At 48.0% G+C, this 19,477-nt stretch overlaps 1 protein-coding gene across 1 annotated transcript in view; it reads left to right on the top strand.

The window, feature by feature from the left end:
- The window catches only part of rfx3 (regulatory factor X, 3 (influences HLA class II expression)), a 466,745-nt gene that overhangs the window by 338,513 nt on the left and 108,755 nt on the right, over positions 1–19,477 (top strand). Inside the window, exon 9 of the mRNA XM_041185706.1 lies at positions 294–368. Coding sequence (XP_041041640.1) covers positions 294–368 — 75 coding nt within the window. The remainder of the gene's footprint in view (positions 1–293; positions 369–19,477) is intronic.

Genomic DNA, 19,477 nt, shown 5'->3' with positions numbered 1-19,477 from the left:
TGTATAATCGGCAGCTGGTATACAATTCAGCATACCGCCCAGCTAATACAGTGTGCTGCGCTGTGACATGCAGTTTTTTCTTTGAGTTCATTAAAATAAGTTACACTTTAGAAAGTGATTTGCTTTTAAGTTGTATAAAACTCAAGGGCGCAGCATAATAAAGTTGTCACTTGAATCTTGCTCATTTAATAAGTCCTGTTGTGCTTTTTTGTTTTTTTCATTTATTTCTATGTTCATTGAAATCTGCTTTCACTGTCATATCTTGAGCTCTTTTTAATGCTATCTATCATCAGATTGAAATGGCGATTGAGACACTCCAAAAGTCTGATGGCTTGACAGCTCACAGAAGTACTCTTCTCAACAGCCATGTAAGTTGCCTCTTCCTTCAAAACCACTTTAATCTTTTACCTATTACATTAATCTTTTTCTGATTAATTCTGCTACTACTTCTGCTTATTTTGTTTGTCCTGATTTTTTGTGTAACATATTGACATTTTGTATTGCTTTCCTTCCCCTTATCAGAATAAACAATTGATCATGTTGAAATGTGATGCTAGAATAGAGTGGAATAAAAAGTTCTCAGCATTACTTTACCAAGGGACCAGAAGACATCCCTAGAGAAAAACAAGGAGGGCCTAGTTGTGTCTCTGCTATTTCGAGGAGTTTCCAATTTGCCTTACAAGGAGCAGAGCTTCTGTCTGCCTCTTAGAAGACAAATAACACCAGCAGGGGTAGAGGCAGAGACTTTCTAGAGGAGTTCCAACTCCCTGAGCTCAGATGAACCTAATATATTTGTGAAGGATAGGACAGCCAGTGAGGTGAGGCTTCCCGGCCTCCACATGGATGTATGTGGGCCCTATCGGTGAGAAACAGACCACGAAGCAACCGGAAGGATATTTTTCTTTTACTGAAGGGCCATAGGGAAAATGTGTAAGCTTGGAATGGGGGAGAGTGAACCCTCCCGCTAATCCAGAATATTTCAGAGGTGTTAAGCTTTACAGGGCACTGAAGAGCATGATCCTATGATAACTACCTGGATGGTAAGCTGAGGAACTTTGGCATCCATGACTTGAACTGGAGCACGAAAGGTCAGAAGAAACTAACATATAGAACTAAAACCAATTCTGCCTAATCTGCAACAGAAGCATTTTTGATATAGTGTAATGGTTCTTCTTTTTAACTACATTATCATTAAGGAGGAGGTGAACAAATAACAATGCATTGCTCAAGTGTCATCAAATAGAATTCTATTTCCTTTTCTTAAGCCGTTCTTAAATGGAACCTCAGCCACTCAACCACGGTGACCCTCATCCATGCCTTTGCCTCTTACAGATGTGATTACATCAACATTCTCTTTGATTTACTCCCACCATTCACCCTTCATATGTCCATCTCATACTGGGTTTGTTTTTTCTCTTCTAATTTTCTCCTTTCTCTCCTAAGTGCTCTGACTGATACTGGATACAGGTCTGTAGATGCCGTATGCTGTCATCCCAAGTGTGTATTACCAGCTAGGGCAATGAACAGTATGCAAATGATTGGTGAAGAAAGTTGTACAGTGTGTTTTTTATATCTATGTGTCAAGATGTTGCTCAGTCAATTCTAATGGTTGAGCTGATAAGCAAAAACCATAAAAATATACTCTTGCAGCTAGAGATCTTAGCTGAATTCCTAACTGGATTACTCTTAATTCACCCACATAGTATTTGTGTTCCATATTTGAGACTAGTTTGTTAGACTTATTGTTATACGGTGGAAAGGATCACAGATTAACCCAATCATGTCCTTCCTGGCATGCACATTATAGGCTGGATTTTACCATTCCTGTGGCAACACCTCTCTCATCCTCACCAACCACACTCCCAATCACCCACTCTCCCAACCTCCTCCACTTGCCGGGCACTGCCTGAATGGTGCTGGTGACCTCTGACCCCAGTCACCTTGTTCCAAGTGCGCATCCATCGCCGTGACTCTCAGCTGGCTGCAGTTCTACCCATGACCACTGTTCCCTCTGATTGCAGATTCCTGACAGCAGGTTCCTGTCTTTTAAAGGGACTGTAGGTCTAACAGCATCTAATTAGCTGCTGGATGGGCATGAAATGCAGCTGGAGGTCCCCTAAACAGCCAAGTCTGGATTGCCCCTGGCTTTCTAGCCCACCGTTGAGGCCACCACTGCCCTGACAAAATCCAACCCAGTATGTATTTTTGCAGCAGGAATTAGAGTTGCTGCTAATTCTTTTTTCCACTTCCCAGTCTGAGTATTGAAGTCAATTGTATGGTCCTAGTTGCTGTGCCCACATAACTAATAAACAAAACGTTAAAAAAAGTGAGAAAAATGCAAATCACTTTTGTGCCTATGATTTTTCTCCTTTGAAGGAGAATCCAGGGGATTTTAATGTTTACTTTCTGGAGATTCCAAGACACCCTTGGAGGGTTAGCAAACCTACAGTCAACTCAATACTTGCAGGAAATCAAGCCTGGGATTTTAGTGGCCTGTGTGATTTCATTCTGCACTTGATAGCTCATTGACAAACTGCCCATTTGGCCTTCACTCAAAAATATTCTTAAGGTAATGCAGTCCAGCACCACGTCCCACCTGGTGGAAGTGTCAAACATAATGCCACAGTTAGTTCAGCATCTCTATTTTTAGTATTTCTTATACAACTACATCTATGTGAATGTAGCATTAAAATCAAATAAAATGAGTACAATATCAATATGTTTTCATGTGGCCTACCCCTGCTCATGTTTTGGATGTTCTTATTTTGTTCTTAGTTGTCTCAATGGTTTAGCTGGTTAAGGCAACAAGAAGTTGAGCCATGAAGACCAAGAAGGTCACAGGTTCAGTCTTTGCTCTTTGCTGATCTCAGTAAGGTGGCAGTCAGATGGTAGAATTATACCCTGCCCTGTATTTTGAAAAGGAAAATTGGATGGTGATTTCTGTTGCAAGTAAACATGTAGGTTTTAAAGAAACAAAGAAGATAAAGCTTACATTTGGTGTAGTGTTTTTCATGACCTCAGACATCTCAAAGCATTTTGTAGCCAATGAAGCATTTTTTGAAGTGTAGTCACTACTGTAAATTAGGTAAGGAAAGGATTGCTCTTCACCATGGTACCTGCTGACACTTAAGGGGCTAAGTTGTACAGCCCCCAAAATGGCACAGGGTTTGCAATGCACAATTGCCCCCTGCCTTTTCAGTGGGATGTGGGCAACAACACTTCATGCTTGTCAGTGAGCTGTCAAGTGCAGGACAAAATCACATAGGCCACTAAAATCCCAGGCTTGATTTCCTGCAAGTATTGAGTTGACTTTGGGTTTGCTAACTCTCCAAGGGTGTCTTGGAATCTCCAGTATGGGGGCCCAAAATCATGAGGCTAGTACCAGTTAAAGCAAGCCTACACAATTTAACCGAGTATTGCATTGAAGTTGGAACAGTTGGTAAAAGTCTTTATACAAGTCATTCTGACATGGAAGGAGAATGAATAATGGCACAACGTGGAAAAGAGCACCCTCCAAAGTTCTAGGACACTACACTGAAAGTCCTATTGGAAGAAGTGTAAAGAAGGAGATAAGTGCAGTATCTACAAAGGGCAAGGAGTCCTTCCAGACAAATGCTTAGAAGGCATAGGGACCAGATAGCTGTGGCAGTCAATGCCAGGAGTAAAGCCTGGAGAAACTGAATACAGTACCACAATAAGTTCAGTGAGTTCAGATGAGTGGTCAAGGTCAGTGACTCAATCTTCAAATACCATATCCACCACACTCACAGTCACGCATTCCCCTCTCTTGCATGGCAAGATAGCATAGAACCAGAAACAGCGGGAGCTAACCAGCTAGGAGGAAATGGTTAAACTTTCTCTTGTTGGAAATGATCATTGCCTAGCACTTGTGTGGTGCAAATGTTACTTGCCACATGTTGTCCAGATCTTGCTGTATGCAGGCAGGACTACTTAATTATCTGAGAAGTTACAACTGGGACTTAACACTGTGCAATCATTAGTGAACCTTCTCCACTTCTGACCTTATTATGGAGGGAAAGTCGTCGATGATGGAGCTGTAGATTGGACACTCTAACACACATAATTTAGAGGATGCAATAAAGGCAGGATCTGCATGTGGTGAGACATCGGGCAAGAGTGACCTACTCCATGACAGAGAGAAAGTGTAGTGCAAGTGCCAGCTCTCGAGAGGGTGAGGTCCTACATGATTTCTGCTGCAGAGGACTCAGTTGAGCCCATTAATTGGAGACGCTGCAGAGGATTACTAATGGGTGTACAACTAAATACTTTATGTATTGGCAGGCCTGCCAGTAATCCTGACAGCATCTGCGGAGAGGAACACAGTTAATGTTTCAAGTCTGTATCACTCTTCAACAGAACTAAGGAAAAGTAGAAGAGAGGTGAAATAAAAGCTGGTTTAGGGGGGTGGGGGGGTTGTGACAAGTAGAGCTGGATAGAGGGCCAATGATAGGTGGAGATTGCCAAAAGTGTCATAGACAAAAGGACAAAGAGGTGTTGACAGTGGTGATATTAGCTAAGAAATGTGCTAATAGGTGACATTAAGGATAGAAAGCAGGATGAGCAAGGTACAGCCCTAGTGGGGGTGGATGGGGGGGAAGAGATCGAAAGAAGCTAAAAGGTAGAGATAAAACAATGGATGGAAATACATTTAAAAATAATGGAAATAGGTGGGAAAAGAAAAATCTATACAAATTATTGGAGAAAAGGGGGATCGGAAAGGGGGTGGGGATGGAGGAGAGAGTTCATGATCTAAAGTTGTTGAATGCAATATTCAGTCCGGAAGGCTGTAAAGTGCCTAGTCAGAAGATGAGGTGCTGTTCCTCCAGTTTGAGTTGAGCTTCACTGGAACATTGCAGCAGGCCAAGGACGGATATGTCATGACTCAGACCTCCCTGTCGCTTGCCATTTCAACACTCCACCCTGCTCTCATGCCCACATGTCCATGGACTGAATATTGAGTTCAACAACTTTAGATCATGAACTCTCCCCTCCATTCCCCACCCCCTTTCCGATCCCCCTTTTTTCCAATAATTTATATAGATTTTTCTTTGCCCACCTATTTCCATTATTTTTAAATGTATTTCCATCCGTTGTTTTATCTCTACCTTTTAGCCTATTTCGATCCCTTCCCCCCCACCCCACCCCCACTAGGGCTATCTGTCCCTTGCTTGTCCTGCTTTCTACCCTTAATTTCACCTATTAGCACATTTCTTAGCTAATGTCACCACCGTCAACACCTCTTTGTCTTGTGTCTATGACATCTTTTGGCAATCTCCATCTATCACTGGCCCTCTATCTAGCTCTACTTGTCACACACCCACCTTAAACCAGCTTATATTTCACCTCTCTTCTATTTTTCCTTAGTTCTGTTGAAGAGTCATACGGACTTGGAACGTTAACTGTGTTCCTCTCCACAGATGCTGTCAGACCTGCTAAGTTTTTCCAGGTATTTTTATTTTTGTTTTTTGTTTTGGATTTCCAGCATCCGCAGTTTTTTGCTTTTATCTGCCAGTAATCCTGCCTGCAGTGTCAAGGAGCATGGAAGAGTCCAGCACCAACTTTACACAGGGCTTTGTGCAGAGCTTGGAGCTCATCCTTTCCAACAAAGAAGTGGTGGTCAACTCAGTTAGCAGACTTATAGACTCAACATGCTACAGTATCTGATGGTCATGCCTCAGCTTCTATTGCAGAACAAGATGTCAGCAGTGGAAGCTCAGATTGCTCTCATTCATGCTCAGCTTGTTGCCATGCAAGCTCAGACTGTTGCCATCATGGATGTGCACAAAATTGTTCAAAGGGTCCAACACTCTGCCCTCCAACAGGTGACTATAAATGAGGTGCCACCTTGGAAGAGTGGTTATAGTTCCACGGTGCACAAACCTGCTGTCCTTTTTCGGGTTCACATCATGCGCTCTCCCATTGCCCTTCCATTGGCCCAGAGCTGCTCAAGGCCTATCTCCAAGCATGTCTCCAATCTCCCCCACTGAAAGTCGGCAGTCTTCCACCATTCATGCTGCAGCCACTCCAGTAGAACTGCACAGATGAACTAAGACAGGCAAAAGCTCATGGACAATAGGCATTATGAGAATGCACAAAGATGATAAGTTTACATATGGACTGTGGTATGGTTTGATTTACAAATTTGGTTTGGGATGTTTATTTTGTTTTGGGTTTTATTTTTGCATTGTGGCCAAGCTGATCCTAAGGTGATCAGTCCTGGGGGCAGGGTTAAGGTAAGTTGGGAGACTCTTGGTAACTGGAGAATTGGGGTTGCATTTACTTGTAACATAGTCAGATAAGTGGTTCTTGGACAACGCAGGCAGAAAGGGACTGTCTAGTTTGGCTCCTCTCTTCCTCGTCATCCCTCCTCTGCAGTGTTAATTGGCTGGTGGTACTTCTGCTGCTCACTCACCAGGAAGTCTCACTACAGAGAACTGCCGGCCAATCTGATTGTCCAGCAGAGCTCCCGTAGCCCCAGCAGGAAATGTGGCCACTGCTGGGACTACATGCAGCAGAGACACAGAGTCTAAGTGCCAGAAGCCCGGACCAGGTAAGTGCGGTGGCCTTGTGGCGGAGACTGGAGGGGAGTCCACGGTGTGGGGGGGGTGTCGAGGGGGAAGGGTTGCTGGGGAAGTGTCAGTTTGGAAAGTCCAAGTGGTAGGGAACACCCAAGGTTGCCAGATGTTGTGGGGTATAAGCCTGAGGGAAATGGGGGCCCATGGCAGAGGCACCCTCCCCCTTTCCCATCCAAGGTCCAAGCAGGGTAACCTGCCAGCTTCTTCACCATGCCTGATCTCTTCCTGCAGGCCCCAGAATTAAGTGGGCGGGAAGCAACCCTTATGTGGCCTCAATTGGGATGAGAGTAGGCGGGCCACCCGAGGCCTCATCCACCTGTCGGAAAATTACAGGCAGATTGAGGGCAGACAGATAGTCAGCAGTAAGGCCACCCAGGGAATTTTATGGCCCCCTGCCCATCCCCACTCCACCCCCCGACCTGCAAACCTGCCAGTGGGGGCCTGTAAAATTCTGCCCTGGGCATTTGAACTTTTCAAGATTAGAATATTTATAAATAAGTCAAAATACTGAAAGACTTTTCTGGTTGCTCTTGATGATCCTTATGTTTTCATAATTAAATTAACTTGCATCTAGCTGCAAGGAGGTGGAGGAAGAGATGTTTCTCCTGTTTATTTATTCTATTTAACCTTTATTTCTTCTGTCACAAGAATGTAGCTTATTTAACACTTCAGGTAGAAGAAGGTACCAATTAAATTATGCTTATACTAATAGTCTTGAATTGTAAGTAATTGTAATATGACAACATGCTAGCTTTGTATTTATTTAAATTATCAAAAAATGTACCAACAATTAAACATGTAGTCTAATTGCATTATTCAGATTTAAGGAGAAATATAAATTCAGAATTGTTTTGTGGCCTATACATTCGTAGATTCTGCATCCACTTTTGGTGTTATACAGGGACCTACTTGGGTAGATCCTGTACGATTAATATTTTGTCAGTATTTAAAATATAATTAAAGAAGCTCAGTAGTTAAAAAATTAAATAAAATCTAGCTATTTCCTGTGAAATGCATGAAATTGAAAGTAAATAGAGTGATAATTTGAACACGAAATGCAGAAGGTTCTAAACATATTTTAACTAATTATTATTGTAGCTGTGAAAGAAATGTTCATTAACCACATTTTTTTTAATATGATCTGAGGGTCATGAAATAAGAAGTAATTTACAGGAAAGGAAGGGAGGGAAAGAGATCTTTACCAGTCTGCTGTTTCAAAACTAAGTTTGAATCTCCTTTTCAGGATTAGGAGGTGTATATTTCTGGGTTTGTCCAAGGCAGAGGAAAGCACAGAGTAATTTGGATAGCCCCTGAAAATGGGCACAGGGATCATGATGTGCAATTAACCAGTCAATTCAACTGGTGCAATGCAGACACCACTACAGCTTCCTGCTGCTTGGCCTAAATAGCCAAGTGGTTATGGTACTGGTTTGTAACCCCAAGATCAAGAGTTCAAATCTCACAATGGGAAACAATGTAACTTAATCTGAAAAACAGATGGAAGTGTGTTTGTACTTGAAAGAGTTACATCTTTCCTGATGGGAGGCCCTCTATGGAAGTGTCCTCCCCCTTTCTATGCAGCAGTCCCGTATAATAAGAGGATGCATAGGTTCACGGACTCTCAGGACACATGCCCTTTTAAGCTTGGCCTAAATAGCCAAGTGGTTATGGTACTGGGTTTGTAACCCCAAGATCAAGAGTTCAAATCTCACAATGGCAAACAATGTAACTTCATCTGAAACAGATGGAAACAGGTTTGTACTCAAAAGAGTTACACTATCTTTTGCCCCTTTCGTGGCGCAGGGCCGTGATTGCCCTGCTACCGAAGAAGGGGGATCTCCGCCTTCTTCAAAACTGGCGCCCGGTCTCCCTCCTCAGCACGGACTACAAAATCTTCGCCCGAGCCATGTCTTCTCGGCTCGGCACCGTGCTGGACCACATGATCCACCCTGACCAGTCCTACACCGTCCCGGACCGAACCATTTATGATAACATCCATCTGGTCCGGGACATCATCCACCATTCCCAGAGGGCTGGTCTGTCGAGCGCCTTCCTGTCTCTCGATCAGGAGAAGGCGTTCGACAGGGTGGATCACGAATACTTACTCGGAACTCTGCGAGCTTTCGGGTTCGGGACGCATTTTGTCGCCCGGATCCGACTTCTGTACACCGCCGCGGAGTGTCTAGTGAAGGTTAACGGGTCCCTGACGGCGCCCCTTCGCTTTGGGAGAGGGGTACGTCAGGGCTGCCCCCTGTCTGGCCAGTTGTATTCTATTTGCGTGGAGCCTTTCCTGCGCCTCTTGCGGAGGAGGTTGTCGGGATTGGTTCTGCGCGGGCCGGGCATCGGGGTGGTCCTTTCGGCTTACGCCGATGACGTGCTCCTTATGTTTAGTGACCCGGCTGACCTGCGGAGGATGCGCAAGTGCCAGGAGGTCTACTCTGCCGCTTCTTCTGCCAGGATCAACTGGGGTAAGTGTTCTGGACTCCTGGTCGGTCAGTGGCAGATGGATCCCCTACCCGAGGAGCTCAGGCCTTTCACCTGGAGCAGGACCAGCCTCCTCTACCTGGGGGTCCATCTCTGCCCCGCTGAGGAATCCTGGCCGGCAAACTGGCAGGAACTGGAGACGAAAGTCACCGCTCGCCTGCGGCGCTGGACAGGACTGCTCCGAGTGCTATCTTACCGGGGTCGAGTTCTGGTCATAAACCAGCTGATCGCCGCCATGTTGTGGTATCGGCTGGTCACTTTGACCCCTCCCCCGGACTTTGTCACAAGAATCCAGAGATTGTTAGTCGACTTCTTCTGGGACAAAAGATTGCACTGGGTCGCTGCCGAGGTTCTGAGTCTCCCGCTTAGGGAGGGTGGTCAGGCGCTAGTGTGCCTACGCACACAGGTGGCGACTTTCCGCCTTCAGACCCTGCAGCGATACCTCTACGTTGAGCCTCCTCCTAGATGGTGTGCCCTGATGACGTATTTCTTCCGTCAGGTGCACGGCCTGAATTATGACGTGCAGCTCCTGTTTATAGAACAGCTGGGCCTCGGTGGCTCCTTGCAGGCGTTGCCCGTCTTTTACCAGGACCTGATCAAAGTCTGGAAAGTGGTCGCCTCGCGACGCAGCTCTCCCCCGTCAGGAGTAGCGGCTATCGTCAGAGAGCCGCTGCTCAGGAATCCGCCCCTCCGTCCTTTTCAGTGGTTGGCGGAGAGGAGGGCTGTGGCCGCAGGGGTGACCAGGATCGGGGACGTGCTGGGTGGCGGAGGACTGGGCTGGATGCTCCCGCAGGAGTTGGCGCGACGCGCGTCTGTGAGTGTCCAGGTCGCAGCCGATGCCATCCAAGACCTGAGAACGGTCGTGCTCGGACCCGACGTTATTTTGGGTCTTGAGGTGGCCCAGGTGCGCGGTGGTCTTCCGTCTGAGCGTTCCCCTGTTCGGACGGAATTCCACATTGGCCCCAAGCCCCGAACCCTCCCTCGGGTGCTGGTGCCCCGCAATATGAGCCGCCTCGGGGACATGCCCTCTGTGCCTTTTGGCACAGCAAAGAGGGGCTTTTTGTATGGACTGCTGCTGCACACCTTCCATTTTCTCGCCCTTGTCCGTCGACCGGACACGCCCTGGCGTGCCTTGTTGCCGTCCGGCGGCGGAGGCCCTCGATGGGAGGCCCTCTACGGAGGTGTCCTCCCCCTTTCTATCGGGGACCTGGGTTGGAGGGTGTTGCATGCAGCAGTCCCTTATAATAAGAGGATGCATAGGTTCACGGACTCTCAGGACACATGCCCTTTTTGCGGTCTTGTGGAGTCCGTGGACCATGTATACATAGGGTGTTGTAGGCTGCACTCCCTTTTTAGTTATTTGAAAAACCTTTTATTGATGTTTTGTTTGCACTTCAGCCCCACGCTCCTGATCTATGGGCACCCGGTGCGGAAGGGGGTCGGGAAGGAGGAGGACCTCCTCGTGAACCTGCTCCTGGGCCTGGCCAAGTTGGCCATTAACAGGTCCAGGCAGCGGGCGATCGACGGGGGAGTCCCGCCCGATTGTTTGTCCCTCTTCCGCGGCTACGTTCGCTGCCGGATGTCCCTGGAGAAGGAGCACGCGGTGTCTGCTGGCACTCTCGAGGCCTTCCGTGCTCGGTGGGCACCGCGGGGACTGGGGTGTTTTGTTGACCCCTTTAGTCACATTTTGATTTAAAGTTTGTAAGTTTCCTTTAAACTTTGTTCTTGGTTTTACAGCTGACCTGAATTAGGGGCTGTGCCTGATTTTTCCCAATTTTGTTGATTTGGTTTTCATTTAAAAGATTATCAAGAGTTCAAATCTCACAATGGGAAACAATGTAACTTAATCTGAAAAACAGATGGAAGTGTGTTTGTACTTGAAAGAGTTACATCTTTCCTGATGGGAGGCCCTCTATGGAAGTGTCCTCCCCCTTTCTATAAGCTCACGTCCGAGTTTTCTGTCAAGAGTACGCGAAGGGGTCAACAAAGAGACGCAAATTCAGGGTCGAGGAGTTGGAGAAGGAGGTGCTCGACCTGGAGGCACGTCTCCGTCAGCCCGACGCGGACCCGGCCCTGCGGTCGGTGTACGATGAGAAGAAGGGCGCGCTGCGGGACCTGCAACTGGTCGGGTCTCGGGGCGCGTTCGTGAGGTCGCGGATCTGTTTCCTTAAGGAGATGGACCGTGGCTCTCCCTTCTTCTACTCACTGGAAAAAAGGCACGGGGTCCGTAAGCAGCTCTTTACGCTGCTGGCCGACGACGGATCACTTGTCTCGGATCCGGAGGGCATCAGGGCCATTGCCCGAGATTACTACACTGCCCTTTTCTCTCCGGATCCGTCCAGTGAGGAAGCTTGCAGAGTTTTGTGGGAGGACCTGCCGCAGGTCGGCCCGGAGTGCGCCGGAAAGCTCGACTCCTCTATAAGTCTGGGGGAGCTGACCGGCGCACTCGACGGTCTTTCTAGGGGCAAAACCCCGGGACTAGACGGGCTGACCGTGGAGTTCTTCAGGGCGTTCTGGGACGTCTTGGGGAGCGACTTCGCGGGGGTCCTGGGGGAGAGCATTGCTACCGGGGAGATGCCCCTTTCGTGGCGCAGGGCCGTGATTGCCCTGCTGCCGAAGAAGGGGGATCTCCGCCTTCTTAAAAACTGGCGCCCGGTCTCCCTCCTCAGCACGGACTACAAAATCTTCGCCCGAGCCATGTCTTCTCGGCTCGGCACCGTGCTGGACCACATGATCCACCCTGACCAGTCCTACACCGTCCCGGACCGAACCATTTATGATAACATCCATCTGGTCCGGGACATCATCCACCATTCCCAGAGGGCTGGTCTGTCGAGCGCCTTCCTGTCTCTCGATCAGGAGAAGGCGTTCGACAGGGTGGATCACGAATACTTACTCGGAACTCTGCGAGCTTTCGGGTTCGGGACGCATTTTGTCGCCCGGATCCGACTTCTGTACACCGCCGCGGAGTGTCTAGTGAAGGTTAACGGGTCCCTGACGGCGCCCCTTCGCTTTGGGAGAGGGGTACGTCAGGGCTGCCCCCTGTCTGGCCAGTTGTATTCTATTTGCGTGGAGCCTTTCCTGCGCCTCTTGCGGAGGAGGTTGTCGGGATTGGTTCTGCGCGGGCCGGGCATCGGGGTGGTCCTTTCGGCTTACGCCGATGACGTGCTCCTTATGTTTAGTGACCCGGCTGACCTGCGGAGGATGCGCAAGTGCCAGGAGGTCTACTCTGCCGCTTCTTCTGCCAGGATCAACTGGGGTAAATGTTCTGGACTCCTGGTCGGTCAGTGGCAGATGGATCCCCTACCCGAGGAGCTCAGGCCTTTCACCTGGAGCAGGACCAGCCTCCTCTACCTGGGGGTCCATCTCTGCCCCGCTGAGGAATCCTGGCCGGCAAACTGGCAGGAACTGGAGACGAAAGTCACCGCTCGCCTGCGGCGCTGGACAGGACTGCTCCGAGTGCTATCTTACCGAGGTCGAGTTCTGGTCATAAACCAGCTGATCGCCGCCATGTTGTGGTATCGGCTGGTCACTTTGACCCCTCCCCCGGACTTTGTCACAAGAATCCAGAGATTGTTAGTCGACTTCTTCTGGGACAAAAGATTGCACTGGGTCGCTGCCGAGGTTCTGAGTCTCCCGCTTAGGGAGGGTGGTCAGGCGCTAGTGTGCCTACGCACACAGGTGGCGACTTTCCGCCTTCAGACCCTGCAGCGATACCTCTACGTTGAGCCTCCTCCTAGATGGTGTGCCCTGATGACGTATTTCTTCCGTCAGGTGCACGGCCTGAATTATGACGTGCAGCTTCTGTTTATAGAACAGCTGGGCCTCGGTGGCTCCTTGCAGGCGTTGCCCGTCTTTTACCAGGACCTGATCAAAGTCTGGAAAGTGGTCGCCTCGCGACGCAGCTCTCCCACGTCAGGAGTAGCGGCTATCGTCAGAGAGCCGCTGCTCAGGAATCCGCCCCTCCGTCCTTTTCAGTGGTTGGCGGAGAGGAGGGCTGTGGCCGCAGGGGTGACCAGGATCGGGGACGTGCTGGGTGGCGGAGGACTGGGCTGGATGCTCCCGCAGGAGTTGGCGCGACGCGCGTCTGTGAGTGTCCAGGTCGCAGCCGATGCCATCCAAGACCTGAGAACGGTCGTGCTCGGACCCGACGTTATTTTGGGTCTTGAGGTGGCCCAGGTGCGCGGTGGTCTTCCGTCTGAGCGTTCCCCTGTTCGGACGGAATTCCACATTGGCCCCAAGCCCCGAACCCTCCCTCGGGTGCTGGTGCACCGCAATATGAGTCGCCTCGGGGACATGCCCTCTGTGCCTTTTGGCACGGCAAAGAGGGGCTTTTTGTACGGACTGCTGCTGCACACCTTCCATTTTCTCGCCCTTGTCCGTCGTCCGGACACGCCTTGGCGTGCCTTGTTGCCGTCCGGCGGCGGAGGCCCCCGATGGGAGGCCCTCTACGGAGGTGTCCTCCCCCTTTCTATCGGGGACCTGGGTTGGAGGGTGTTGCATGCAGCAGTCCCTTATAATAAGAGGATGCATAGGTTCACGGACTCTCAGGACACGTGCCCTTTTTGCGGTCTTGTGGAGTCCGTGGACCATGTATACATAGGGTGTTGTAGGCTGCACTCCCTTTTTAGTTATTTGAAAAACCTTTTATTGATGTTTTGTTTGCACTTCAGCCCCACGCTCCTGATCTATGGGCACCCGGTGCGGAAGGGGGTCGGGAAGGAGGAGGACCTCCTCGTGAACCTGCTCCTGGGCCTGGCCAAGTTGGCCATTAACAGGTCCAGGCAGCGGGCGATCGACGGGGGAGTCCCGCCCGATTGTTTGTCCCTCTTCCGTGGCTACGTTCGCTGCCGGATGTCCCTAGAGAAGGAGCACGCGGTGTCTGCTGGCACTCTCGAGGCCTTCCATGCTCGGTGGGCACCGCGGGGACTGGGGTGTTTTGTTGACCCCTTTAATCACATTTTGATTTAAAGTTTGTAAGTTTCCTTTAAACTTTGTTCTTGGTTTTACAGCTGACCTGAATTAGGGGCTGTGCCTGATTTATCCCAATTTTGTTGATTTGGTTTTCATTTAAAAGATTATCAAGAGTTCAAATCTCACAATGGCAAACTATGAAACAATGTAACTTCATCTGAAACAGATGGAAACGGGTTTGTACTCGAAAGAGTTACAGCTTCCTGCTGCTTGGCCTAAATAGCCAAGTGGTTATGGTACTGGGCTTGTAACCCCAAGATCAAGAGTTCAAATCTCACCATGGCAAACTATGAAACAATGTAAGTTCATCTGAAAGAGACGGAAACGTGTTTGTACTCGAAAGAGTTACACTACACAGTGGTATAAATTATGCTTGGCCTAAATAGCCAAGTGGTTATGGTACTGGGTTTGTAACCCCAAGATCAAGAGTTCAACTGTGCCTGATTTATCCCAATTTTGTTGATTTGGTTTTCATTTAAAAGATTATCAAGAGTTCAAATCTCACAATGGCAAACTATGAAACTATGTAACTTCATCTGAATAGGAACAGATGGAAACGTGTTTGTACTCGAAAGAGTTACATCTTTGTAACAGCTTGGCCTAAATAGCCAAGTGGTTATGGTACTGGGTTTGTAACCCTAAGATCAAGAGTTCAAATCTCACAATGGCAAACTATGAAACAATGTAACTTCATCTGAAACAGATGGAAACAGGTTTACTCAAAAGAGTATCAAGAGTTCAGCTGTGCCTGATTTATCCCAATTTTGTTGATTTGGTTTTCATTTAAAAGATTATCAAGAGTTCAAATCTCACAATGGCAAACTATGAAACTGTGTAACTTCATCTGAATAGGAACAGATGGAAACGGGTTTGTACTCGAAAGAGTTACAGCTTCCTGCTGACTCTCGTTTTCACAATCTCTGCATCCAGCTAGTGTTAATCTAGCTGCTCATTGACTGGATGCATCAGCAGGGAACCAAAGTTGTGAGTGGCTAGCACCAGTTAAAGTTAATCAGTGTCACTTAAAGAGGAGGTGCATTGTGGCTAGAGCATGTGATGAGGAGAGAATGGCAAAGAGAGTGGTCTCCAAGGTTTCTGGACACTGCACTAAAAGTCATGGTGGAGGAGATAGAAAGGAGAAGAGATGTTCTGTATCCACAGCGGGACAGGAGGGCCTCCAGACACACAATAAAAAGGCATTGAGAGTGGATAGCTGCAGAGGCTAATAGTCTAGCCCTGAAAACTTGGATGTAGTGTTGCAAGAAATTCACTGACCTCACACAAATGGTCAAGCTCAATGAATGCACCTTCAAATGCCATGTCCCACCAGCTGACTCTCACACTGCTCAGTGCATCATTCCCATTACTCATCTATCAACAATCTCTATCAAACATCATACTTAGCTTCACCTCACAATCACACACTTAGCAATGTTACAACACTCACACACCCATAGGTTGCACACAATGCCAGCTGTTCATCCATGACTGCCATGATTCAACAAAAAGAAAGTAATGATGCAGACACAGCACCGTCAACGAATTTCGCACATGCAGCAACAACTCAGACACTGACATTGCATATAACTTAGAGGATATACCAGAAGTGAAATCTGGATGTGGTGAGACAGCAGGCAAGAGCATGCTGCAGCCAGAGCAGGTTGCAAGCATTGTATAGGTACCAGGATGCCAGAAGACATGGTCGCACACAGGTTGCACTACAGAGGACTCAGGAAGATATCCATGAAGGCAGCAGAAAAAAAAATGTTGATAGATATCAATAACAAAATGCATGATGCATTGGGAAGCCTGCTAGAAAGCCTGTGGTCAATGTCAAGGAGCCTGGAGGGTTCCAGCACCAACTTGGTATGGGTTTTTCACAGAGCTTGGAACCCATCCATTTGTACATTTGTGAGCTGTTTTGACTGCTGGCAATAGGACTGTGGATTATATTCTGCAAAGCAGCTTACAGAGTGTCACAGCAGTCCAGCAATCTGTCGTTCAGCAGATTACTACAATTGTTGAGGTGCTGCCCGACAAGAATGGCAGTGGCTCCATTGAGCACAAACCTGCCACCCTCCCTCAAGAAAGCAAAGTGGCCTTGCTGTTGCCTGTCACCTAACCTGCCCAGGTTGTTGCTGCCTATACTGAGATGCTACAGTAGGCAGCTTGGCCTTCTAGGCCCAGAGCTTTTCGAAGTCAAACTGCAAGGCCATCTCCTGGCTCCCATGCTGAAAGTCAGTATCCTCCCTCCAGCCATGCTGCAGCCAGTGTCAGCACAGCGTGGGCGCACTAGAAAAATCAAAGGAACGTGGAAGATAAGCATTAAGGGAATATACAGGGGTGATTCGCATGCAATATGGCATGATGTGAGTTATAAATTTGGTTTGTAATATATATTTTGTGTTGGCTTTTGTTTTTGCATTGTGCCCAAGTGGATGTCATGATAATCCATGCCAAAAGGAAGGTATGGTATGGAGATCTTGGTGACTGGGGAATCGGGATTGAGGTTACCAATATCACACTCAGATGAGCTCTTCATGGAGAGAAAGGGCTGTCAAGGTTGCTCCTTCGTTCCTTTTCCACCTCTTTCTCCTGCTCAGCTGCTTGCCATATTGCTGATGGCAAGGGCTACATTCTTATATAATCAACATAAAACTTGACACCACCCCTGCCGAGTACAGCAGGGCTTCTCTAGAACAGTCTAGGCAGTGCACGTATTGTTTCAGTGGTCTGCTGGCACACATTTCATGTGGCTGAATGGCTTTCATTGCTAGTATGCTGCAGTTATGTGCATGGTTGTGTACTGGAGTCAACAGCCATATTGACAGCAAAGAGCTCTTGTTGTCCAGTAGGATCCCTTTGGTTTGCCATGGTGGCTAACTACAGCGAGCACAAAGGACTGCTGCAGAGTGAAGGCATCCATGCCTGTTGTCAGGATACATTGTCATTGACCTGCATGATTCACTGCCTATGGTCACACACCAGCTGGCAGTTGAGGGAGTGCAAACCTCTTCTGATTCCAGAAAAGGGCAGAGTTGGTATGCAATGCCTGCAGCTTATTGTGCGTGCAGTCAATGACACCGTGCACCATAGGGAAAACAACGACCTTTGCAAAGTCACATGCTCACTCCTCATATTTGCCTTTGGCTCTTTGAATAGAGAGCTTCAGTGACTTCCCTCACTCAAGAGTGGGTGATGAACTTTCAGATGTTGCAATCATCTCCACCTTCAACCCCGAAAGAGCCAGATGCAAAAAAGTTCATGGCCATAACCATCATCACAGTCACTGGCAATTAGATCCTTGCCCTGCTCCGAAGTGGTAATTGCGGCTACAGAAATTTGCAGATTTCAGATTTTTTTATTCATTCATGGGATGTGGGTGTCGCTGGCTAGGGCAGCATTTATAGCCATCCCTAATTGTCCTTGAGAAGATGGTGGTGAGCTGCCTTCTTGAGCTGCTCCATGTGGTGTAGGTACAGCAACAGTGTTGTTAGGGAGGGAGTTCCAGGATTTTGAACCAGCATCAGTAAAGGAACAGCGATATGTTTCCAAGTCAGGATGGTGAATCGTTTGGAGGGGAACTCCCAGGTGGTGGTGTTCCCATGTGTCTGCTGCCCTTATCCTCCTAGATGGTAGCGGTCGTGGGTTTGGAAGGTGCTGTCTAACGAGCCTTGGTGAGTTTCTGCAGTGCATTTTGTAGATGGTACACACTGCTGCCCCTGCACCGGTTGTGGAAGGAGTGGATGCTTGTAAATGGGGTGCCATTCAACTAGGCTGCTTTGTCTTGGATGGTGTCAAGCTTCTTGACTGTTGTTGGAGCTGCACTCATCCAGGGAAATGGAGAGTATTCCATCACAATCCTGACTTGTGCCTTGGAGATGGTGGACAGGCTTTGGGGAATCAGGAGGCGAGTTACTCACCGCAGAATTCCTAACTCCTGACCTGTTCTTGTAGCCACTGTAGTTATATGGCTACTCCAGTTCAGTTTCTGGTCAATGATAGCCCCCATGATGTTGATAATGGGGGATTCAGTGATGGTAATCCCACTGAATGTCAAGGAGCGATGGTTGGATTCTCTCTTGTTAGAGATGGTCATTGTCTGGCACTTGTGTGGTGCAAATATTACTTGTCACTTGTCAGTCCAAGCCTGGATATTGTCCAGGTCTTGCTGCATTTGGACATGGTCTGCTTCAATGTCTGAGGAGTCACGAATTGTACTGAACATTGCGCAATCATCAGCGAACATCCCCACCTCTCAGCTTATGATGTAAGGCAGGTCTTTGATAAAGCAGCTGAAGATTGTTGGGCGTAGGACACTGCCCTGAGGAGCTCTTGCAGTGATGTCCTAGAACTGAGATGACTGACCTCCAACAACCACAAGCGTCTTCCTTTGTGGTAGATACGACTCCAACCAGCAGAGAGTTTTCGTCCTGAATCCCATGGACTCCAGTTTTGCGAGGGCTCCTATATGTCACCCTCCATCAAATGCTACGTTGATGTCAAGGGCAGTCACTTTCACTTCACCTCTGGAGTTCAACCCTTTTGTCCATGCTTGAACCAAGGCTAGGAGGTTAGAAGCTGAGTGACCCTGGCGGAACCCAAATTGTGCGTCAGTGAGCAGCTTTTTGCTAAGCAAGTGCTACTTGATAGCACTGTTGATGACCCCTTCCATTATTTCACTGATGATCGAGAGTAGACTGATGGGGCGGTGATTGGCTGAGTTGGATTTGCCCTGCTTTTTGTGTTCAGCTGGGACACCCTTAACTGAGGCACAGATTTTTCACTCGTTATTCCTTCCTGAGGTTCAGTTAGGAAAATTGCTCCCTGAACAAGCTGGGGAATTTGGCTTCCTGCAGAGGGCTCTTCTCCCCCTCTTTCCAGCCACCTGTCCTGCTTTCAGTAATGCTGTTCAGTCATGCTGTATTCTAAGGTGAATGTCTACTCATGCATATTTGGGAGCAGTTGGTTTGTGCAGACACCTTGAAGTCAGCAAGAAGTCCTTCAGCACCTTCCACACCATTCCCTGTAGATTTTTCTCCAATTTTAAAGAACTATAGTTTGCACCAAATACTTATAGAATCATTGCAACAGCCAGAAGAAATCAACCAGCAAACTACCTGTAAGAAGGTGATCCTTTTAAAAGTAATTGTTACATTGGCTAGAGGGGGTTGTATGGGCTGGGATCATTCATGCTGCTGAACGCATGTTCAGCTGTGCAGGGATAAGAGAGCGCTCTGATTGAAGCATTGAGCTCCAAAATGGCAACAATGTTCTCAAATCAGTATCATAAACGTGGATAGCTATCAAAATCCATCTGGTTTAAATATTGCTGATCGATGTCACAACCTGCTTGCTCTGCATACTTCCAACAGACATTTACTGCATGCTTTCTGACTCCTGCACCAATATGTTGGCCATAC

This window comes from Carcharodon carcharias, chromosome 4 (genome assembly GCF_017639515.1).
Source record: "Carcharodon carcharias isolate sCarCar2 chromosome 4, sCarCar2.pri, whole genome shotgun sequence".
In the NCBI taxonomy this organism is placed as follows: Eukaryota; Metazoa; Chordata; class Chondrichthyes; order Lamniformes; family Lamnidae; genus Carcharodon; species Carcharodon carcharias.
The sequence above is the reverse complement of the archived record's forward strand: the minus strand, read 5'-3'. Positions and strand labels throughout refer to the sequence as shown.